A 23,421-nucleotide genomic window follows, 5' to 3' on the forward strand; every position below is an offset into this window, starting at 1 on the left:
TCGGACATTAAATCCATTCAACTTTGATCATTTTAAAATTCAACGCTTTAATCTAATGGTAAATGGTGTGCAAGTACCATCGCAGGCACTTGAATTTGATTTCTCGAATTCCGAAAATGCTCAAAGCTCTAGAGGATATAATATGTTATTCAGATCAAGTGGCATAAGACATTATGATCGAGGCTTGCAAATCACAAAGGAAATGTTTGATAAAAACAGTTTTATATTAGCATTTGACTTAACTGCAGATCATCATAATTCAACTGTATGCTCAAATTTGATTTCTCAAGGATCCATCCGAATTGAAGGACGTTTTTCTGAGCCTCTTACAGAAGCAGTTACTTGTCTGGTGTACTGTGAATATGACTCAATGATTGATATTGATAAACATCGAAATATACGTGTTCTTCTGTAAAAATGAATACATTGCAAATCGATAATTTGCTCTCCAAGCATTCAAAAACAAAAACAATTTTTAAAGGCGTTTATCCCTCTGATAGGCTCCCAAAAGTAATTTCTAAATATCCTGCTTTAATAATAGCTAACACAGATTCTTCAAACCGTCCAGGAACGCATTGGGTTGCATTTTACTTTGATAGTAAGCATTCAGCTGAATTTTTTGACTCCTATGGTCAATATCCTCAGAAGAAAGAATTTTTAAAATTATTAAGGAATAATTCATTAAAGTTTACATTCAATAAACAACTACTTCAAGGATATTTTTCAAGTACATGTGGTCATTACTGTATCCTATATGGAATTTTTAAAAGCAAAAAAGAAAACCTTTTTTTTTTTTTTTTTTTTTAAAACAATTTAAGAAAAATGATTTAAATTATAATGATAAGCTAATAATGAAAATGTTTAAAAAATTAGCTTTAAAATAAAAAAAAACAACGTATTTATATTTTCAAGTAAATATTTTATTTTTTGGAGTGGGATTCATTCTGTTATTTAATCTATAATATTTAAGCATAAGGTCTATAGCTTGGGCTTTCTTTGCCGGTAACGTATGACAAAGGCATGTATCAGGTCCATCGGTAGCATCGTCGTCGCTCCAGGGGCACAGCTTATAGTGAAACCCGAACTTGGAGTATTGGAGCTCCTTTTCCTCCAGATCCTCCAAAATAAGCATGAGGTTTTTCAGGATTTTTAAATGCTCATCGAAAATCATCTCTTCGAATTGAATAAAAAAAGTTTTATTTGATGGGCGTGCATGATTCAGCTGGCTTCTTGTAACTGATACTGATGATCGTTCAAGGAGCGCGGTTCTTTTATATCCATGCCTTTACTCCATTTATCTCTTTCTAACTCGCAAATGTATTTATGTTTTAACCTGTTGTCTAATTTTTTTATTTACATGAATATCTAGTTGTCTCTTTTCTCTTATGCATAAGAGAGGCAATCCCTTAATTCTTTATTTATTCTTTACATAAAAATTGGAAATGAGGAGTGCTATATCTAGTCATCTCTTTTCCTTTATATATAAGATGTGAAATTCCATGCTCCTTTAGCATCTTAAAGGGTGTTTTTGTAGAAAATTTGGTTACATAACTTTTAGGTAAAAATATCCAAAGCGGTTCATTGTCCTTATTACTTAAATAGAGGACTACCTTTGTTCCAAATGATGTTTTTTAAGTTTACATCCATTGATCTTGTACGCAAATCCTATGCATAGATCTTCAACCTTGGTGTATCCAATCGCAGGTTTTATCTCGTTAAGTGAATCTAGGAACGCCTATGCATGTACATGTTTCACGAAGATTTGATTATCCTTTTTTTATATCAAAATAAACAAAATTCTTACATACCATTATAAAATGAAACTATTCAAACTACACAATGTTTTATACTAAATTATTTAATCATGAATACATGATCTTATATACTCTCATTCGTCTTTTCTTTCTAAAATGAGATCTATGCTGATTGGTTGTTGCGCTAGGTATATAGTTGTACATACATACATGTAAAAGCCAGATGTGAGAATAGGATTTCAAATATTATATTTCCTGTCTTTATATACGTACATACATATGTACATGTAAACGTATGTACATAAACCATTGAAATGAAAAAACATTATATACATATATATAAAAATGGGCCGTGTGCTAGGGTTTTACATTTTACATATGCTCATACATAACTCGAAACCCTATATAAGAACATCTAACACTTAAGATACTTTAGTTCATTTTCTATTCGAAATGAGTGAATTTCATTGTGAGTTGTGTTATATGAAAAGAAGTTTTAGGTCCCGCAATGGACTAAAACATCACGTATTAAAAGTTCATAACTTCAGTTATCAAAAATCAAAATCATCATTTTACCAATGTTACTTATGTCCCGGCGCTATAAAGTTTTGGCTGAGATTTGACCTCAATATGCATGTTTTATTAAAGCATAACGAATATTTAAAACAATTACACAATAAATTAAATATTAAGAAATAAAATAAATATGTCCATTTCACTTGACTTTTCACGATGTTTTAATATGATGTGAAATTCAACCAATAAATACATTCAATAGTGCCTGCATTCTACCTAAAATCTACTTCTTCTTTTTGTGGAATCCTCTATTAGAAAAAACCATGTTGGAAACGAATCCTATGAGTCTCTTGTTAGAGTGAAATTTGCACCAATAAAAAAAAAAAAACTATCCATTGAAAATAATATTGTTTTAAATTTATATTGTATTTATTATATATTATTTGTAGAAAAATACATAAATTAATTGTATTAAACATAAATAAGAATATTATTAAAATTTCGTTTCGGCTCTTTCTACCGCAGCTATTAAATCGGCATTATCTTCGTCGCGAAGAAGTTCCTCGAATCGTTTTTGCCCCTTCGTCATTATCATCGACCAAATCGAATATACTGTCATCATCCGGGAAGTTGAATGTTTGAATTTCGTCAATCGGAGCAGCAGTCATTAGGTCATCGAGACTATCATCCCATACAATATCACTTAAGACGTTCCCTTGCATTATATATTCTTGCGTTTTAATTCCGAATATCTGCGAAAGGTCCACGGAGTCGGGCTGGGTGTCCAGATCTATAGCTGCCTCAGGTTGCGAGTTTATAAAAATAATTTCGAGGTCGTCCATCTCAGTTTAGAATCCAATAGTTTATGATAAGGCTTGTAGCTGTGAGTAGCTATTATATGGGCATGTGACTATAGGACAGTGTTAGGCATACACACCAGACAAAAGAAATGATAACGAAAGTAAACGAACAGTCTAGGGTCTAGGATGTCCTTTTACAGAGAAAAAAACCATAAAAAACGAAAAGAGATAAACGTCCCATAAATTAAATAGTGCCGCAGATTCATTTGAAAGGGACGGGATGAAACACTTGCTTGAGGGATGTTTGACCAGATTCATTTGAAAGGGGCTGGATGAAACACTTGCTTGAGGGATGTTTGAATCGTTGTAGGGACCCAAATCACATAAGCAGGGGGGAGAGGGATAGTTGTTTGATGCTTGTAGGTAACCAATCATATAAGCAGAGAGAGATGGATAGTTGTTTGATGGTTGCTGTCCAGGATTATTGATCATGGATTTTTGACAAAGTTAGTTCACATTTTGTCCGCTAGGGGGGCGCCACAAAAGTAGTAGGGATTTAGGGGATTGGTTTAGACTCGCCACAAAGTAGCATTCGATATAGGAGTGTAGTATATTTACTATAAGTCGAATTAATTAATTTTTGTCTTCTCATCCTTTATGACTCCATCCTTGTTGTGAGCTCTTACCATGCAATATTTCCATATGCTTGGCTAAATATTAGATCCAGAAAGCATTTACATATATTCACAATGTAATGTTAATAAATATCCTAAAAGTATGTATTTTAGCATGATCATGTAAGTAACAGATCCTATAAGAATTTATTTCTTAATAGGAATGTTAATGGTAGTAACGATCCTTGCTAAGCAGAATATCCCATAGCAGGCAACACTAGCGCCAAGTAGTGAGAATGCACTCGAATATCGAGATCATAAACCACTTTCACCGATGTGGAGCCCCCTGGTGAGAATTTACTCGAATATCGCGTTCATGAACCACTTTTCCGATGTGGCGCCCCCTGGTGAGAATTTTACCTTGGGTACCAACCCCTAAATCCCTACTACTTTTGTGGCGCCCCTAGCGGACAAAATGTGAACTAACTTTGTCAAAATCCATGATCAATAATCCTGGACAGCAACCATCAAACAACTATCCATCTCTCTCTGCTTATATGATTGGTTACCTACAAGCATCAAACAACTATCCCTCTCTCCCTGCTTATGTGATTTGGGTCCCTACAACGATTCAAACATCCCTCAAGCAAGTGTTTCATCCAGCCCCTTTCAAATGAATCTGGTCAAACATCCCTCAAGCAAGTGTTTCATCCCGTCCCTTTCAAATGAATCTGCGGCACTATTTAATTTATGGGACGTTTATCTCTTTTCGTTTTTATGGTTTTTTCTCTGTAAAAGGACATCCTAGACCCTAGACTGTTCGTTTACTTTCGTTATCATTTCTTTTGTCGGTGTGTATGCCTAACACTGTCCTATAGTCACATGCCCATATAATAGCTACTTATTTGCACGGCTCTACGTGACGTTGGTGGAACGAACAATTTTGTGGGGTTTTTATCCGTCCGACTCTTTCACTCTCGCTTTTTTTTGTTGGTCCGTTTGTTGTGGGCTCCTTTATGGCCCGCTGCGCTTTGGACTTTGACGTACTAACTCCTGGTGACGGACGGGCATGTCCTCTATGCAATTTGAGTGAAGTTCTACGCTGTCTACGCGGTACAAATCATACGGGTGGGGGGGCACTGGCATCCATTTGGCTGATTGCATTTTCATAACAATTTGCAGGATTACTAATGCGCCACGGAGTCCGTGCATTTGCATGACCTTGAACCATCCGCCTGGCACCTCATTAGAATTTCATTTGTAGTCGGGCAGACGACAGGGCCACAATCGATACAAAAACGCCAAATATATTTATGGCCAAATTACATTTGCAGCTAAAGCACGGCGAATCCTTAGTAGTTGCCAAAGGGCGAGAGACACGGAGATGCGGAAAAAAAAGGCAAAATGGCTATGGGAATATGCTAAGTTTTATTTGTGGAATAATTCGGATATATCGTTCATTATAATTCCCCAAGGGTTTGCGCCCTTCCCATTGATTCAACAACGTTGGCTGTTCAATAAAGTCAATGCATTATAATCAATCTTTAAATACATTTTGATGATAATTCGCTGGGTTCAAAGTTGTTGTTGAATTGAATTGATACAGAAATTAAGGCAAGAAAGGAATATATTTTCCAGTAGCTCTTTCACAGTGTGGTTATACCTTATTGACTGTGTTTAAATTATCAATTGAATGTTTCATTTAGATAATTTCCAACTGAAATTGCTTTTAAAAAAGGTCAATGTGCCACATTTTCTGTTTTCGTTTGGTTTAAGCATATTTACTTAGACATATCTCGAAGCTTTAGTTGCTTTCTATTTTATATAATATATTCTTGAGTTGGAAAAGCTTTACTTTCCAGTGTTAATGCCCACTAGGCGTGTTGCCATTAAGTTAATTGTAGAGAGCAAAGCACATTGAATACTATTCTTAAAAGTAAGTAGTCGTAAATCTTAATGCTCGAAAGACTAGCTCAGGCGTACTCGTGCCGACACTGACTCTGATTGTGATTCTGAAACTGAATCTGAATCTGGATGAATGAAAATCTTTATAGTAGTTAAATATATAGACAGAGATAGAGAGTAATTAAGGTCTAATTGCAAGGCAAGTTAATGCAAATGCAGGTTGTACTAAAACGCTTTGGTGGCAAAAGCAACAGCCACAGCAGGCCATAGCAGTGGAATCAGTAGAGACAAAAACAAGTGACTAACTAAGAATCTGGCTTAAATAATATTCAAATAAATTAGCATTAGGAAGCAAGCGGCTCGGTGAGCTAGATGGAGATTGAGTTGCCGCCTCCAGTCCGCCTCTAGTTGCTCTGGGCATTGATCATGGCATACTGGGAGGCGAGCTGCGGCTTGGCCAGGGCCAGACGATCATGCAGCGGGGTCTGACAGAGAGATAGAGAGAGAGAGTTTATTCGATAGGTAATTGATAGATTGCAGGGTAAGACTGCTGGAGACAACCCACCTGTGTTAGTGGCTGTTTCGACTGTTGCGCCTCCGCCGACTCAATGGAGACGCGTTGCGTCTGGCTGGAGGAGTTGAGAGCTCTCCTCAAACGCTGCGACTCGATGTGATGGCGGGAGTTCAGCGAACCCTTCGACAACTTCTTGCCAAAGAGCACGGCCTGCAAGGATAAAAAGTTATTGGTTGATCCAAAACGATGGAACAGAAGGCGATCCTTACCTTGAAGGCCTCACGGAACTTGTTGCTCATGATGTTGTAGAGCAGCGGATTGATGCAGGTGGAGAGATAGTAGAGCACACCGGAGATGTAGGTCATCACCGTGTAGAGGAGTTCGTGCTGTTCGTGCAGCTTGGCGCCACGGGCGGGGGCATAGATGGCAATCAGACGCTGGGCATGGAAGGGGGCCCAGCAAATGAAGAAGCAGACCACCACAGCAACTGCCAGGAGATAAAGATAAAGAGAATGAAACGAAATGTTGGAGTACTTTGGCCGTTTGCTTTTTTGGCAATCGCCATAATCATAAATGAGAAACGAGCAACGACAATTGCCAAATGACAAACGCAATAAATTGGCCGGAGAGCGACTGATTAACAAGCTTAGGACGATTAGGGGCATATGGTACCCATACGATGTCCCGATGTCTGGTCTGGCCCAGGGGTGCATAATTACCGAGCATCCTCAGCACACGCCGTGTGCCATAGTGATTGAGTCGGCCCCGCACGGAGCTCAGCTGGGCGCCCGAGCCGCCGCCATTGATGTTCACCGCAGAGTTGGAGCCCGCGTAGCGGTACAGGATGGTGTCCGATTGCACATTCTTCAGCTGTGGCCTCCGGGACGGCGCTAGGGCTGGGGCCGGGGCCGGGCCATCGCTCAGGTTGGAGCGGTAGAGCTGCAGTCCGATCAGCAGATAGAGCACAAAGATGATGGACATGGGCGCAAAGAAGAAGATGAAGGTGGAGAGCTGGAACGAGTGCTCGACGATGACGCGCACCACCACGCACTTGTCCACGCCCGCGTAGCTGTTGATGCCGAACTGGGCAGCCTGCGGGATGGCGGTGAGCACGGCCAGGGCCCAGACAAGACCGATGATGCGGATGGCACGACTGAGCTTGCTCATGGCCTGCCCCAGGAACGGGTGGCAGATGGCTATGTAGCGCTCCACGGTGAAGGCGGTGATGGTCAGGACGGTGGCATTGGCTGAGGTCTCGGCCAGCAGACCGCGTCCCAGGCAGAAGTACTCGCCAAAGACGTACGGATACTTGGACCAGATGAACCACACCTCCTGCGGCACGCCCGAGAGCAGCAGCAGGAAATCGGAGATGGCCAGCGAGAAGAGGTAATAGTTGGTGGCCGTGTGCATCGAGCGGTTCTTCTTGATCACGATGCAGGTGCTGATGTTGCCCACCACGCCGCTGAGGAAGATCAGCGAGTAGACGACCGTAACCGGCACCACAATTGACAGCGGATCGCGTGCCGGTCCCAGCAGTTGGCTCACATTCCCAGCCGTCCACAGTGGCCCGTTGTCGTCGTCGGTGGCGCTGGCGCTGACGCTGGCCAGGATCTCCGATTCGATGTCGGTGTCGGGCATATTCCTGTGCTGGAACTTTTCCCCTTACGAAAGCGGCTTTTGTTTTCACAAAATTTCCACTAGCTGCGACAAATTCCGATGCCGTTTATCTGCCTGCGGCTATGTCCCCCCCAACTATGCTAATTATAATAATTCGATGACGCGAACGGAGACTCATCCAGCGACTAGTCTGACTCGAAGCGTCTTGAAACTCTCTCGACTGTCACTGGCACGCAAACGCACCAAATTACCAAGCGGCGAGGTCGATCCCCGATCCCCTGTACCGTTCCCGGCGACGATATTCCGTATTCGGTAGTCCGTTCCCGTCACTGCACTCGCACCCGGACGTTGACTTGTCTCTGATTTTGGAGGCACGTCGCTTACACAGCTCTCGACTCGAATTGTAAACACAGCGGCACAGAGCGAATCAAGTTTTGGAGTCCGTGTCCGTGTCTGTGTCCCGTCTCCATTCAGCAGCAACCGTACTCCAGCGCGCTCCGAACTTATCTGATAAGCAGCGGCGACATTTCATTCAGATTTGTATCTAAAAGCTAGCCACGAAGCGTCGCAGTTTTCCCTCACATGAGAGAGTAACGTGCGCGACATTGTGCTGTGACTAAGTGCTTCAATGAAATTGGCAAAAGGAAATGTGTAATGGATGCATGAGTGTACGGAGAAATTATAAATTTATGATGGATGTGTTCATATACATTAGATTTCCAGTTTGCACTACATTAAAATACACACAAGAAATTATTATTAGCATCCGGAATCTTTAATAGATTTGTAATACCATCACTACAAGTACTCTAAATAAAGGAAATTCCCTTTATCGAAAGAGGAGACCTTATAGTGTAAGTTTCATCTATGCATAGCTGCCAATCGGCATATTAATAGCAAAATCCACATTTATGTAGCAAAAGAGCAAATCTAATATTCTGCAACTCCAAATCTTTTTCCGTGACATTCTATCATAATCCTGTTAGTTATTCCACGCACCTTACAGTCACATTTATGAAACCGTCTCGCCCCGTGCGGGCACCCATCTTCTGTGTGTGTGTGTGTGTGTGTGTATTTTGGCAACCATATTTCATAGTGGCTATGGAGCAGGCAACTTTCGGGGCATTAGCTACAAAGAGCAGCCACACGCTGGCAGTGGCGCTGGGAAAACCGGCAAAAAGTTGCCCCGAATGCGTTCTGTCATGGGTCTCTGTAGCTACACGCCGCCGACGAGTGACATTTCTCTATGGCCACATAATATTTTCATTCATTTGTCTCGTTTCGTTTAGCACGATGCTAAGTGAGGACTGCCACTCCGTCCGTGTCTAGACCCCCAGCAGCCCCCACTCCAACCCCCCATAATCAGGCACACCGCATGCCCCCCATCAAGCTCTGGTCACACGCCCCGTCGATGGGTGTCAAAGTGCGTGAGGTGGGGTGAGGTGCCTATGGAATTTGGCACGAGCCAAACGAACGCGGATGGCAGTCGCTTGGGGAAGCTTTTCACTTGCAGCCGACGAGAGACACGACACGACGAGCGAGCTTTGAAAGCTTTTGCCAACTGCATGCGAAGGGTGGGTGGGAAGAGTGCCATCAATCAACGACATCCAATTGAATGATGAATGAATGAAAGCTCAAGGGTGCAAGCCACTAGCGAATATTCCACAAAAACAAACAAAGCGGAAGTGTTTCTAACATTCAATAAGTTATGCATGTTTATTAAAGTTCTTCAAAAGTAGTCGAGTAAATATGTACTTAGGATTTTCCTTACACTATTCCCCCTTTCAGGGTTATTATTATTCGATTATTATTATCTTGTAAATGAATGCATAAGTTCCATTTCATTTCCATTTAATTTCCAATAAACGTTCCAAAAATGTTCGCGTAAAGTAAAGTTCTTCAAAAGGTTTTCATCCAAAAATTAAATTATTTCCTATCTGCTTGCACTTCAGCCCAGTATCAAACAATTTGACTTAAAAATGTTCACAAAAAAATTGCACTTAACATTAAGGACTATATTTGTATACGTTTCTATATGTATGCGTTTATGTTGTGCTTGATCTTGAACATCCTTGAATTACTTATTCTACCAGCCTCTTTCGTTTTTCAAGCTCGAAACCTCTCAAATGTATTGGAATCCTGCGATGATAATGGTTTCTCAAGTGAGCGGGACCTTCTATCGGCTGCCTATAGCCTTCATGCATTCATCGACTATAATTCGTTTGGTATAGACACAAAGCGTATATATAATTGTGCTGCATGTTGATCCACCAGATAATACGAGTACATATATTGTGAGTAGATAAAATCTTGTTATCGATTAACTTAGATCTTAGAACTTAATCTGGTTCAAACAGTGTATAGCTGTCTCTAGTATTGCACAATCCGAAAGTGTTTGGTCAGCAAATGGGATATGAGACCAGGTCGATCCTCGTTTGGGGTATTATTGAACATTGAAATGTTTGGGTTAGATGGGTTCGTGTTGGAGGTACGTGTTGTGTGTGGCGATATTTGGCTTGTGTTGTGGCTGATCTGCAGGTAACGATCAATGGGGGATTACAACTTTTAGATTTCACCTTCAAGGATTTCTACACGATTGTGCAGTGATAGCGGATTAGTATCTTTAAAGATTTATAGACGTATATACGATGGACGCTTTGCTTCATCATATTTCACTGGGCTGCCATCTGTTCTCAAACAACGACTTCGATTACCTCAACGTCAGCATCCTCTTCATCGTCGCTGCCGTAATAGCCCTGTCTCCCCCAGTTGTAGGGGAGAACCCTGACATCCTGTCAGTGAATGTACCTCTCCTGCTATAGCAGCACTTGCTTCATTTGTGGTCGCTGCTTCTCGAGCAGCCGCATGGCCTGCTCCTGGTCCATGCCATCGATGGAGCATGCAATCAGCTCCACCATGTTGTGCCCATGCCTCAGTATGTGGTGAATCGATTGCAGCGTGAGCCGCATGCAGTTGCTTATGTTGATGCTCCGCAGACGCTTAAAATTACGCAAAAGTTTCTCACGGTGTCATCGTCCACCTTCATGCAGCTGGCCACGCACAGCGTTTCGATGGCCGGTGCGTTGTGGGTCAGCGCCTCGAAGCCCTCCGGGTAGAAGAACGAGCAATAGCCCAGCGAGAGGATCCGTAGTTCGGGCAGAATCAGTGCCTCCTTCAGGACACGATCCGTCAGGTTCTTGCAGCCGCGCAGGTTCAGCTCACGTAGTCCCCGGAGACGGGTAATGGCATAGGGAAAGTCTGGGGTGCCCAAGAAGCCTTTGTCCGTGATCTTGATGCAGTATTCGATGTTGAGTTGGCGCAGGCCAGTCTGGTACTTGCAGATGAGGGACATGGCGCGGTCGGTCACCGCCTGCCGACAGTTGTCCAGGCTGAGACGACGCAGGTTATAGAGTCGCACGAGCAGCTCGCACAGGGACTCCTCGTCGATGAAGCAGACCTCCTCGAGATGCAGCTCCTGGATTATATAGTTGGGCGTGTGGGCAATCCCCTTCAGTAGGGCCACGCCGGTCAGCTCTCGGCAGTAGGCCATGGTCAAGCACTTCAGCTGGCCGCTCAGCTGGCGCAGAGCATCGATGCAAGCGCAGTTTAGCTGCACGCAGAACATGAGGTCCAGGGACTTGAGAGTGAACTCCCACTTGGAGGCCACATAAAGGAGCAGTTCGTTGGTCAGCGAGAGCATGCCGGTGAGGTCCAGTTGGCGCAACGGAGCCACCGCCGGCATCGACATAAGAATGGACTCCAGCAGGAGGAGATGACAGTTGCCCGACAGCTTCAGGACGCTGAGGTTGCTCATGGACCCAAAGGCCAGACACCACGGCAGCGTTTCGACGCTGGGCGAACAGCTGAAGAATATGTCAATGTACTCCAACGTCTTGGCATGGTCCCGCAGCACTGCCACCAGAACTTCCTCGTTGTCGTGCGTGAACTCGAACTGCAGATGACGCAGTTGCACTTTGTTTGCGGGCTTCCTCAGCTGCAGCAGCATGCTCAGCTTCAGCGCCGAGTCCAGGCTGACGCCGTCACACTCGAAGGCCTCCAGATTGATGAACTGCTTCAGGTTGATCCCAATATTATCGTCTAACACGGTGGTTGCGGCTATCGTCAACACCTTCAGGTTGGGCATCTTCCCGTTTATGTTGCGAAAGACGGGCGCATGGCTCACTTGCAGATGCCTCACGTCCGGGCCGACCAGCTTCAGAAAGCTATCCAGTTTCGGGGATTGCTTCAGGTTGCGCAGCTCGATCCGCTCGAAGCTCAGTTTTGAAGGTGCATTCTCCACGTGGTCCTTGATTGCCGCCAGATTGTGCCTGGTTATAATCACCTTGCCCTGGGACATGAACTTGCGACGATTAACGAGCTCGCGACAGTGCCAGGACACCATACGCAACTGCTTCAGATCGTTGTAGGACAGATAGGACATGACCTCCAGCCACATCTCGTTGGGCAGCATATCGATGGGGACTTGTATCTTCCGCACTGTCCTGCGATCCTTCTTCTCCGGCGAGCGTGGCGGCGACCCCGACGATCCCTTGTTCCGTGACAGTCCCAGCAGCGGTAACATCCTGAACTCTATTTTCCTGTGAGCCTGCAACGTGGGAAAATACTTCTGTTAGGCGTTTGTTATTGAAAGGGGGGTATGTGCATATTTGAACCGGTAACCATGGGTGTGACCATACTGCAGTTGTGGGAGCAACCATCCCTGGTCTGCACTGTTGCCAGGGACCTGCAATGTTGGCAGGGCTCAACCGCTGCACCTTTGCCACCCACACTTTGCGCAGCCAGGTGACAGGTGGCATGACTCCCACGGCCCGTGCACTTACCTGAGCGTAGGTGTTGCTCAGCCTCTGCAAGAACCTCCTCTCGCGACGCTGACTGGGTTTTCCACACGTAAGAAGACTATTCCCCATCCAGTGGCTCTATCGTTTCTTCAGATTTGGTTGAAAACCGGAAATACACTAATTTTTAGCGCCTCTGCAGAACAACTGCGACTTCACTTCTCTGGCCGCGAACCTGATTTTCGGTGCCTCCGCACAAAAGCGTTAATTGGAAAATAGTCAAATGGAACTTTTGCCGTTGACTGACAGAATTTTGTTGTTATTTTAAAATACTTTTCGTTGGATTTTGGCTCCGTGTTGTTTGACGGCAACCTGCTGCCGTTGTGCACCTTGGAAAATCCAACTGTGTTTTCCAGGCAGCAAAAGACCGAAAAACTAGCCACCACTTGCAGCACACAGCTGTGTATCTAATAATGAAAATTTGATTGCCGCTGCAGAGATACTTCCAGCACGCATGCACCTCCCTCTCTCCCTCTCGCTCACACGCACACACTCACCCCAAAGGGCCAGCGCAGTGTAGATTGAATAAAAGGTAAGGGCTGTAGATGAGGCAGGGACCAACGACTCTCAGCAGCATATGAGCACATGACAGATGACAGTGTCTTTTGAATTCTGTTGTTTTTGATGTGTATTTAATTATGAGAAGGAGTAAGCATGCTGAATTTTATTATTCCCTGCGCCGCAACTGAAGTACATGTCCCCCAAATAGGTCCCTCCAAGAGTGCTAATGCCCACCCTATATTAATACACTTTGGACATGCGCTCTGTGAATTACCTCTCTTGCTCTTTTGCTGCGAGAGAGACTCTTTTACTGCGTTCTATTTTGTTTATGTTTGCTGCTGCTTGTGACCCACATACAAAAAACGGCGTCCATGAGGGGCGGCCTTGATGTGAGAGAGGGAGAGCGATTACAGCAACTACGTAGAAATGAGACAGGCAGATATACATACATACATGTACATACATATGTACAAACAAAGCTGCGTGCGCAGCAGCGTCTGCATTTTGTGCATATGTACAATGTATGTACATATGTACAGCTTAAAGCATATAGTGCGTACCTTTGACATTTGAGGATTTGTAAAAATTAAACTGAGCGGCACCTTCTGTGTATGCGAGTTGTACAGCTTTAAACATAAACATAAAAACCAGGCAACTTGCTCTTTACTCACCCATCGCCAATTAATCTGCACGCGGAAAATTATAAAACCAGAAACAAGTCAAAGCGTCGGCAACTGATAAATTCAAATTTTTTTTTATGCTTATTGCCTCTCTTGCATCTTATTATGTTTCAATAGTTCGAATTCGACTTCAAACCAGTTTCAGCCGGAAAAATATTTAAATAAAAGGTTGCCAGTGTTGAAAATCACGCTTATCGATAGACATAACCTCTAAAAATGGAGGTGTTGGTAACGGTTCCTAAAGTGCTACGCAGGAACCATCCCGTCGTGATTCGTTGTTATCTTACTGGATTGAAATTTGAACCTTAAGTCTGACGGAATTCAGATTTCAGACTAAAGTGGTAAAGCAGTTTAATTGGAGTACAGAAATAACATATAATTAAATCAACACTTGTTACTTAATTTATACTAATTGCAGGGACTCTCATAGATAATGGCAAAGCTGCAAGGCCTGCAATTCCACGACGCCAGCTAACTAATCATTAGGATTCCTAACTGCAGGACCCATTAACTGCAGCGATGTGTAGGACTATATATAAGCCGATTGGCAGTAAGGTCCCAAAGTACAGTACAGGAGCAGTTGGCAACGATGAAAAACACCGGGCCAAGGAATCCAATCAAGATGGAGGACTTTCTAAGGCCTCAAATGTTCCAAAAGTGGACCCGGTTGGTGCACTTCGACTGGAAGCGGGATGGTGACAATCGCCTGGTGAACTCCTCCTCGATAGCCTTCTGGATTTCAGCGATTTTAAATGTGATTTTCTTTGGCCTCAACGGCTGGGATATCATCCTTCATATGTCTACGGGCAGGCCCTCCAATCAGAACCCGCCCGTGCTCAGCATTACCATTTACTTCTCGATCCGGGGACTGATGCTCTTCGTGAAGCGTCGCGAAATAATCGATTTTGTGAATGCATTGGATCGCGAGTGTCCGCTTGAAATTCAGAAGCAGCGGGAAATGCGCCTGGAGCGCACGTACAAATCCTTCTGGCAGCGCTATCGATTCCTGCGGGTCTATGCACACTCGGCAGGGCCAATGTTCTGCTGCCTGCCGCTGGCCGTCTATCTGCTGACCAACGAGGGCTTCGAAGCGCCCATCACGCAGCACCAGCAGCTCCTCGGAGGCTGGATGCCCTTCAACCTGAGGAGAAACCCCCGATTCTACCCTCTGGTGTGGCTGTTCGATGTGTCGTGCACCGCCTGCGGTGTCTCCTTTTTCATGACTTTCGACAATCTATTCAACGTGATGCAGGGGCATCTGATCATGCACCTTGATCACCTCTCAAGACATCTGGAGGCCATCAATCCCGCGGACAGTGTGACCAATGAAGTTGAATTCTTCGCTGACTTGAGGACTCTGGTGCAGCGCCAACAGCTTCTCAATCGGCTGTGCGGTCAATACAATGACATCTTCAAGGTGGCCTTTCTGGTGAGCAACTTTCTAGGAGCTGGATCGCTTTGCTTCTATCTATTCATGCTCTCGGAAACAACGGATCTGTTTATGATTATCCAGTACATAACTCCCACCATGGTGCTGGTGGCCTTCACCTTTGAGATCTGTCTGCGTGGCACTCAGCTAGAGGAGGCGGTGAGTGATCAATTTAGGAACGAGAATAATATATTATAGCCTTACCTCCTTTGACAGTCTGCTCGCATAGAGTCATCGCTAAGTCACCAGGCCTGGTACATGGGCAGCCGAAGGTATCGCAAGTTCTTTCTCCTTTGGATGCAATACTCCCAGCGCACACAGAAGCTCGGCGCCTTTGGTTTGATCGAAGTCAACATGGTGCACTTTACCGATGTGAGTTGATAAAATCATAAAGAGTTGTCCCTTTTTATATTTATTTCTTCATTTTCAGATCATGCAGTTGGCCTACAGACTCTTTACCTTTCTAAAATCACACTAGGAAATGCATTCAAACCTCTGGATAAGATTCCCAATATATCTGACACTTTCGAAGAGACTTTCAAGTCAAATATTATCTCATTTAAGCATTCCATTTGTTTATTCAGAGTGATCGAAGAAACGTTTATAAGTTGGTAAGATATAATACAATAATTAGGTAGAGCTATTGAGCAAATCGTCTGCAGGGAGACCCGCCGCGTGTAATCCTAAACCCTTAGTAACAACTATTCCTGAGCATCTCCAGTTCGCTGGACCCATGCCTACGGATGTGGCCGTGAATGCGTATTCCTGGCCATTCGCAGAGATGAACGTCGTGGACCGCCGGCGGTTCCAGTGGAGAGTCGGGGCAGGCGTGGATTCACGGGCGGACCCATCACGCGGTCCACAGGATCCGCATGGATCTCGATGGGCGGCAAAGGAGATGCCGGAGACCATTCCGAGCTGGAGCTGGAGCCTGGTGAATCGGAACTGTGTGGAATACAAAAGAGATTATAGGTCAGTGGCTCTCTCGAAGATGGGCGTGGTCTCTTACCCCGCTGTGTAGATGGGCGGCAGCTTCTTCTCGTAGCTGCTAGTGCTGGGCGTGACGACGCCCGCATGGATCTCCTGCTGATAGAGCCCGTAGAGCTCTCGCAGTTCGTCCGGCAGATCCACGTTGCCCTCCTCGATGAGCCGGCGCTGCGAACTGATAATGTCCTCGCACAGACGACGCTGCCGCTCGGCGCGGAGCAGCTGGAGGTCACGTCGTCGCAGCTCCGCCTGGCGGGCCAGTCGCTCCGCCTGCAGGGACACCTTGTCCGCCTCCAGCTCGTGGACGCGACAGAGCAGGGCCAGCAGTTCTCGCTCCTCGTCGCTGCTGATGCGCTCTGGCAGTTCCTGCAATGGAAAATGAAATTTGGATGAAGTCTGCGACGCAATTGGAAACTGTGCAAACTGACATCCTCCAGCTTGACGCCCTTTTGGCGACACTGCTCCAGCTCCTGCTCGGTGCGCTCGCGTATCTCCTTGTAGCGTCTGTTCTCCTTCTCAATGGCCGCCAGCTCGCCCCAGGCATTCTTCAATGCCACCGATCCCTCCGACTCGACATCTGCAGAGGAAAAATCAATCCTCTGTCAGCAAACACATCGAAGAACACTCACCATCCTCGCCCATGGCATCGTAGAGCTTGCCAATGCGTCCCTGCCAGTGGGAGATGATCATGTGCTGCCGCTCGGCGTCCAGTTCGAGGCCCAGCAGATGGCTCTCGGCCTCGAGCAGCTTGCGGCGCAGCTTCATCTGCTGCTTAAAGGTGAGCACGATCTGCTCCCGCAAGTACCGCAGCTCCGTCTTCCGTTGATCATCTGCCTCCTCCACCTCGACTGGTGGCTGCTGAATGCTGGCTGTCGTCGCCGTAGCCATCGTCGTCGTTGTTGCTGTTGTCATCGCTGCTGCTGCTGCTGCTGCTTTGCCGCTGCGTGGCCGATCGGTCAGCATTTTGGTGCGCAGGCGGGAGACTTCGTCTCTGAGCTCTGAGACCAGGCTCTGATAGTGCTTGGTGGGGAAGTCCTTGAACTCGTCAATGTACACAGAGTTCTGCAGCTTGGTGGTGATGCTGTTGGCGCGATCCGCGTACACGAGGGTGTTCTTCGTCTCGTCGCGGTGCTTGCTCTCGGGCGCCACGTGGGCGATCATGACCGTCTTGCAGCGGCCGCTCAGCGCCTCCTTCAGCAGGCGTGTGAGCTTGGAGTCGCGGTAGTTGACATAGCGAGCACCGCCAGACAACGCGTTGATGCAGTTGCCCAGCGCCAGGAGACTGCGGTTGATGTGTGCCCCCTCCTGGAGTCGCTTGCCCCGGTTCTTGGTCTTCTTGGCCCGCTCTGAGCCGGCCAGATCGGTGAGGAAGAGCCGGCCCTGCTTGGTGCCCAGCGGTGTGCGCGTCTGCACCGTGATGCTCAGCAGGGCGTGGCTGCGGGACGAGGTCTGGTTGGCGGCCGTCGGCTCCATGGTCCTGGCCTTGTTGCCCTTCAGCAGCAGCCCCACCACCTCCTTGCGGCTGGACGTGGTGATCTCCGACAGACCGGCCACCGTGATGCGCTGTCCGCGATTATCCTCGCGCAGCTCCAGCGGTCCGCCCGGATTCAGCAGATCGCGGATGAGCTCGTTGTAGATCTCCAGATACGAGATGGACACCTTGCAGGCCCCTTCCTCCTCCACGGACTCGATGTGCGCAAATATGTCCTCGATGGCGCGCACCATAAGCCCAATGTCCTGGCTGCTCACATCCGGTTCAAAGCCGGAGGCAGCGGTGGGCGGGGCTCGATCACTCGTGGCTGGTTTCTTGCGCGGCACAGGGCCGAGCATGGTGTGCGTCTTGCCCGATCCAGTGGCTCCGTAGGCGAACACGGCCGCATTGAAGCCGCTGAGCACATCTCGCACCAGCGGCGCCGTTGTCGTCTTGTACACCTGCTCCTGTGTGTCGTTTTCGCGGAACACATGGTCGTAGGAGTACTGCCGCGGACGATTCTTGCTGCCATCATCGTAGAGCAGCGATCCACCGGAGATCACCTCAATGCAGCGTTCAGCGGCCTCCAAGCTGGGACGCACTCGAACTGCCACCTAAAATGGGGGGATCGAAGATTATAAATGTGTCTGTGTTTATCCTTTCGCTTCGACCTACCACTAGACGTTCATCTTGTGCGGTTTGGGCCGTTGCAATGGCTCGTCCTTGGGATGATGTGCTGCCTCCACTGCTGCCCGACCAGCTGCCAGCTCCTGCGCTGGTGGCCATTTCCAATTGACTGTCGCTGGTCGAATGTCCTTCGATGGACACGTGCCGCCTGGCCTGGCTGATGACCTGTCGAGGAACCACCAAACAAAACCATTACAAATTGTGTCAATTTGTTGTCAACAATCGTAAAAATGCCATCAGCCCGGCAACACCCTCGCTGGCACGCTGTCCTAATGGATTTGTAAATTTGAGCGCCAAGGTCTTGCCCCGAATGGGTTTCGAAGCAAGGGGCAGGGCCAGGGGCTTCTCCTACAAGTCCTTAGGGTTCCCGCTTACCTCTGTAGGAGTTCTTGGAGTTGGCGTGAGCCATAAATCAAGCCGTGAACTTGAACGCCCCGAAAGTTGCTGCGTGTCTTGGCATGCAAATCATTGCTTTGCCCGGGAGAGGGTACAAGAGTTCGATGTCAGGTCATCGAGTGGGTACTGTACCAAGACACAATGAACTGGGAAAGTCCCATGAACCTATCGAAAAAGTCTATAAACACCTTCGAAGGTTTTAGGAGAGAAATTGATGGCTTTTGGAAGTTTATTTTGGAATATTTGTTTGTGTTTTTCACACTCAAAAATAAATGTGTCAAGGGATGAAAAGATCACTCTGCTCTTAAGCACCCGAAATACTTTCCTTCTAATTCAAAACCCCTGAAGGAGTGCCTATAAATATATGATTCATATTCATTATTGCTCTGTGAAGCTGTGCCTTTTTTAATCCAAGTTCCTCTCATCCAAAAAACATATTCCCATAATTCTACAGGCATCCAAATTCTTCCCGTAAATGATGGCCTTCCTTGAGATCTAGAGTCTACTATTCCAACAATTGTTTTTCCATCAATTGATCCATTAGGCAAGCCTTACCAAAATCCCTTTACCCTTCCAATTCAGGCTACCGGCACCCACGTCTAACCCCCACAAGCTGTCACCACAGCCCATCCCATAACTATTTAATTTGGTTGAGAGCTGCTTAATTATAAAACGTGTGTGGCCATCGAAGTTGTGTGGTGCGAAGTGAAAATACATTATTAACTTATAATTTCCATGTCCAGTGACTGTCATGAATATGTTATGGAACAGCACAGAGAGCATCCGCGGCACTTGCTCCTCAAATATGTACACAAATTACAGGCCTCGAGTGTCAACAAAAAGGGACATGGGCATGTGGGCTCGCGTAGGTGCCACTCTTGAGGGTGTCCTACGACCCGTGGGGCGCGTCGAACGATGAGGGATGCCGCCTAACAACTAATTTGATAATATGTACTACGTAAAATCGATTCAAATAGTTTAATGAGTGCCAAACCAATACCACAGAGAATCCAACCCCCGAAAAAGAGTCCAAAACAAGCGGCGAGTGGAGAGAGACCTCAACACTTTTTTCCCCAGTTCTCGTTTCATATTCTACGAGTATGACTGGCTTTTGTCGTTTATTGAATTTGTGTAAATTGCCAGCAGACACGACAGCCGACGGACAGGTGGACTCCCGAGGTACTGCCATGTGGAGGCATGTCCTTTGGTATGCCGTTGGGTGGTTGGATGGACTCGGACTACGTGGGGACTACGGCTTTGTCTTCGTCTGCGGCTAATGATTTTAATGTTTTGGTATGGCGCGTTTTGATTTGCCTCTCTGCTCTGCGGGCTACTGAACCCCGATCCCCGACAATGAGGTGGTAATATTTGTACACCACATGCCGCCCTCGTTTTAGTTTCTCTCCTTCTATTTTGTCCAACCATAGTGGAGCTCATTAGTGGACATGGGGAGTGGGAATTGGAGCAGTGGAGGAGTGGGGCTTTGAATGCCTTTTATGAGCTGGAACCACTGCGCGACTGGGTTCAGACACCTGCCGCAGGGGCACGGCGCTTCCAACGCATCAATCCTAGATAAGTAATAACATGTGGCAAAAACTCTTTATGGTTATGGTTAATGAGCCAAACAATGAAAAGCCTTTCAAGAAAAATAAGGGACCCTAAACTGACACACAAAACAAATGGGTTTTCCAGGTAAATGGAGGCTTTAGATAGAGATCCTATTGGAAAATGAACTTGCAGAGTTGGAAAATCAATTGAAATATCGCTTAAGATTATTACCTAGAAAACCAAAACGAATGTTGCATTCTAGAAGAGGTAGATCAAAGATTTCCTATCGTGGATATATTTCTTTGATGATTTAAATAAGTGCAGAACCGACTATAGTCTCTCTATAGGTTTCAAAATAGGATTTTTATTGAAATATAAGAGATTACAATGCAAAATTACTGAAAAGTAGAACCTATAAGAAGTTCAATGAAAGTAAACCAAATTCCGCTTGTAACCAATGTATATCTGAGCAAACAAAGATTTGTCATTGGAATTAATCTATATTGCTTCGTAGAAGTGAAAAACCAAGCAATGATTTCCATGTCTTCAAATATTTACAGACAGAAGGCTTCAGACTGATTTTCCTATTCAAACAAGAAAAACGTTGACGAATCGTTGTAGCCGCAGTACATTTATGGCTTCAGCGAGTCCACCCTCTTCCCCAGAATGCTCCTCTGACTCCACCTAACACAAGAACCCTCGTCTAATCACAGTTCAAGCAAAGTTGCCCAAAGGTTTAGACTGTAATTACCCACAGGGGAACGTTGCGTATACGCAGCAGGCTTTTGATTGATGGACAGGATTTACTTAATTACACGAAAGCCATTGCTGTGGGCACCTCCCACCATGGCTATTTTTAGGCTGCTCATCAGGTAAAGTGACCAGCCCCTGTTGCTGTTGCATTTCCAGCTAAAGTGACGTCATGCAAGTGCGAAAACTTTAACCTTCATTAAGTTGATCGGGCAGGAGGCAGGGGTGAGGGGAAAACACGAAAACGTGTGGTATGTAGGGAAATGCTGTGCGTGATAAAGTCTCAAGAACTTGGCCAATAAGTGGGCCAACTTGTCCGCATTGTTTGGTACACACAGTCGGACCGAAAAGTATTCGAATATCTCACACATTCGGCACACAACAAAATGGCCAATGGCTGGCAACAAGACTGAGGAATGGGGATGGGGACTGGCCCCAATCTCTGACATGAAATAATGTAATATTTTACAGTTGAGCTGAAAGCTGAAAGCAAAATCCGATTCGAGGATAAGGCAACCCCCAAGTAGGTCAATTAAATGCGGAGTTCCTGCAGAGTTCCTCTCTCTCGTATTTGCAGAACAGAACTCAAAGATCGATTATATAAAGAAAACATTTGATAACAACTTTTGAAGCACCTCTGCAAAATGGCGCACTTACAAATAGTTTTTTGTTTCGTTATATCCGCTTTGTTCTTTGCTCTTTGCTGTGTCACTGCACCCGAAAACCGTAGAAACTTTACCGTCGAAAAGTTGTTTAAAGCGGAAGGTAAAACCAAACCGGTGAACGTACGAATCGGGTTACAAAAACTTCCGAGTTCCAACCAGCCTGAACCTGTCGCGACGACGGACTACACTCAACTGGTCAGAACTAACGAAATTATAGGCATAGCAGGACGTGTCCTGGCCCGAGCCCCAAGTGGCTCCTCGCTTGGGTGGCACAATCAATTGTTGTTGTTGTTCTTCGTGGGGGGGTTCCATTCGGTTGTTTTTCGTTTGTGAATTGTTGAAATGCTAATGCGCCATTTTGCATACATTTCAGGTGGAGTTTGTGCAGAAGTTCTGTGGTTCGGTCCGGTCCTCGCATTCTGCGCTGGTCAAGTGTCGGATCCGAACAACTATTTCTTCGGCGTTTGTTGGGCTCCACTTTAATAATTGTCGACAAATAAGTAAGGCATTCTCGCGAGGCTTAGCACATTTTATGCAAATCACTCTGACACAATCGTCTGTCGGGCGGCATGTCCAAATGGTGAGGCATTTCCGCCACGTCAACCTCCAATCTCCAACCTCCACTATTCACCAAAAATAATAAATGTGAGCGTTTTTCCACATATCACCGCGCAGCAGTCGTCCATTTCCTTGATCCAAACTTTAAGTTTTCGCTGGGAAAACAGGACAAGACATTGAAATGCATAAATGTTTATGGAGCAGCCGATGTCGAAGTCGATGATTATGATTGATTGACTGACTGACTGATTCGGGCGAGTGGCCTAAATAAAAGAAGTGTTGGCATACCTATAGCTATGCATGTATGCCATCCATTACTCCCCCGAATTGATGCATGTCCAAGGACTTGCATTTGCATTTCACATTTTGGCAGGGCCTCCCTGCCAATTAAGAAATTTTCTCTTGCTGGCACACACACGTGAAGGTCAAGACAAATTACTCGGTCAAGAGTGCAAGGACTGGCGCGGTGTGTAGTAATTGAAAATTGTTTTATTAGCTATTATTCAAATACGAATACGAATACGGGTACGAGTACGAGTACATGGTAGAGCGTAGAGCGTGTTGCATATTGTGTATAGATTTGATTTGGTTCCGTTTTCCGGGCAATTCCATTTCGAACATTTCGACTAAATATATAATTGCAAACAATATACAATATCTATTCTCGTTGCGGTTCTTAAAAGTGCAGAGACAAAGGCTAAAGCAAACGAATATCTAACGAATTAAATGCTAACTGAAATTTGTATAACCTACGGCATTATTGCTGGATGGATGGGCCGATCCAAGCGGGCGAAGGGGGTTAATAATAATCCAAGCGGAAGGCAAACAAACAAAGAAAAATCGCTGGACAAAACTGTGGGCAAATATTTGATTTGGATTGGCGCTGGGTGTGGGTGGACAGGACTTGAATTCGTCTAGATCTAGGCTTTTTCGAATGTCTTTCGTTATTTAAGATTAACTTTGCTCTTTGCAATATTTTCTGCTACTAAAGTGTAAATAGTTTGAGTTTGCAGCAAGCGCACGCTCTGAGGGCTGTCTGCACTGCTAAATGCTGTCCCTTCGATCTCCCCTTCGACGGCAATGAGGAGTGTGGACAATGGATCCTGTGCTTGATATTAGACTAAATGCAGCATTAAGGCTGATGTCTGACGAGTTTGTTAATGGAATACTTGC

At 45.6% G+C, this 23,421-nt stretch overlaps 4 protein-coding genes across 5 annotated transcripts; 1 reads left to right on the top strand and 3 right to left on the bottom strand.

Moving 5' to 3' along the window:
* Nucleotides 1-5,494: 5,494 nt before the first annotated feature.
* On the bottom strand, nt 5,495-8,210 carry LOC117896213 (pyrokinin-1 receptor). Its single transcript, XM_034804345.1, has 4 exons — nt 6,823-8,210; nt 6,373-6,590; nt 6,155-6,313; nt 5,495-6,074 (listed from the first exon to the last, which is right to left on the bottom strand). Exons 1-4 carry the CDS (start codon nt 7,739-7,741, stop codon nt 5,994-5,996), a joined length of 1,377 nt encoding a protein of 458 aa, XP_034660236.1. The 5' UTR covers nt 7,742-8,210; the 3' UTR covers nt 5,495-5,993.
* A 1,857-nt stretch (nt 8,211-10,067) lies between these two features.
* On the bottom strand, nt 10,068-12,972 carry LOC117896210. The gene is given in 3 exon segments (XM_034804340.1): nt 10,068-10,736; nt 10,739-12,326; nt 12,562-12,972. Coding segments are annotated over 3 exon segments (1,875 nt in total). The 5' UTR covers nt 12,649-12,972; the 3' UTR covers nt 10,068-10,536.
* Nucleotides 12,973-14,231: 1,259 nt separating this feature from the next.
* LOC117896214 (odorant receptor 88a) lies at nt 14,232-15,674 on the top strand. Its single transcript, XM_034804347.1, has 3 exons — nt 14,232-15,345; nt 15,403-15,558; nt 15,617-15,674. Exons 1-3 carry the CDS (start codon nt 14,347-14,349, stop codon nt 15,662-15,664), a joined length of 1,203 nt encoding a protein of 400 aa, XP_034660238.1. The 5' UTR covers nt 14,232-14,346; the 3' UTR covers nt 15,665-15,674.
* Nucleotides 15,675-15,806: 132 nt separating this feature from the next.
* On the bottom strand, nt 15,807-23,290 carry LOC117896209 (kinesin-like protein KIF19). Of its 2 annotated transcripts, XM_034804338.1 has the most exons (6): nt 21,683-23,290; nt 18,320-18,496; nt 16,803-18,258; nt 16,602-16,750; nt 16,196-16,539; nt 15,807-16,131 (listed from the first exon to the last, which is right to left on the bottom strand). In XM_034804338.1, the coding sequence occupies exons 2-6, from the start codon at nt 18,428-18,430 to the stop codon at nt 15,924-15,926; spliced, it is 2,268 nt and encodes a 755-aa protein (XP_034660229.1). In that variant the 5' UTR covers nt 18,431-18,496; nt 21,683-23,290; the 3' UTR covers nt 15,807-15,923. The 2 variants fall into 2 exon arrangements, with proteins under 2 accessions (XP_034660229.1, XP_034660230.1); XM_034804339.1 differs by lacking the exon at nt 21,683-23,290 and having other exon boundaries at nt 18,320-20,330.
* Between the last annotated feature and the right edge of the window lie 131 nt (nt 23,291-23,421).

This window comes from Drosophila subobscura, chromosome O (assembly GCF_008121235.1).
Source record: "Drosophila subobscura isolate 14011-0131.10 chromosome O, UCBerk_Dsub_1.0, whole genome shotgun sequence".
Classification (NCBI taxonomy): Eukaryota; Metazoa; Arthropoda; class Insecta; order Diptera; family Drosophilidae; genus Drosophila; species Drosophila subobscura.

Bases quoted from the DNA above. Each gene is read 5' to 3' on its own strand.
- LOC117896213 (XM_034804345.1), bottom strand. From the start codon at position 7,741: ATGCCCGACACCGACATCGAATCGGAGATCCTGGCCAGCGTCAGCGCC. The intron at 6,591-6,822 runs GTAATTATGCAC...ATCTCCTGGCAG, and splicing joins GCGTGTGCTGAGGATGCTCG to TTGCTGTGGTGGTCTGCTTC. The intron at 6,314-6,372 runs GTAAGGATCGCC...TTATCCTTGCAG, and splicing joins AGTTCCGTGAGGCCTTCAAG to GCCGTGCTCTTTGGCAAGAA.
- LOC117896214 (XM_034804347.1), top strand. From the start codon at position 14,347: ATGAAAAACACCGGGCCAAGGAATCCAATCAAGATGGAGGACTTTCTA. The intron at 15,346-15,402 runs GTGAGTGATCAA...CTCCTTTGACAG, and splicing joins GCACTCAGCTAGAGGAGGCG to TCTGCTCGCATAGAGTCATC. The intron at 15,559-15,616 runs GTGAGTTGATAA...CTTCATTTTCAG, and splicing joins ACATGGTGCACTTTACCGAT to ATCATGCAGTTGGCCTACAG.
- LOC117896209 (XM_034804338.1), bottom strand. From the start codon at position 18,430: ATGGCCACCAGCGCAGGAGCTGGCAGCTGGTCGGGCAGCAGTGGAGGC. The intron at 18,259-18,319 runs GTAGGTCGAAGC...CCCCCATTTTAG, and splicing joins CACAAGATGAACGTCTAGTG to GTGGCAGTTCGAGTGCGTCC. The intron at 16,540-16,601 runs GTCAGTTTGCAC...TTTCCATTGCAG, and splicing joins AGGGCGTCAAGCTGGAGGAT to GAACTGCCAGAGCGCATCAG.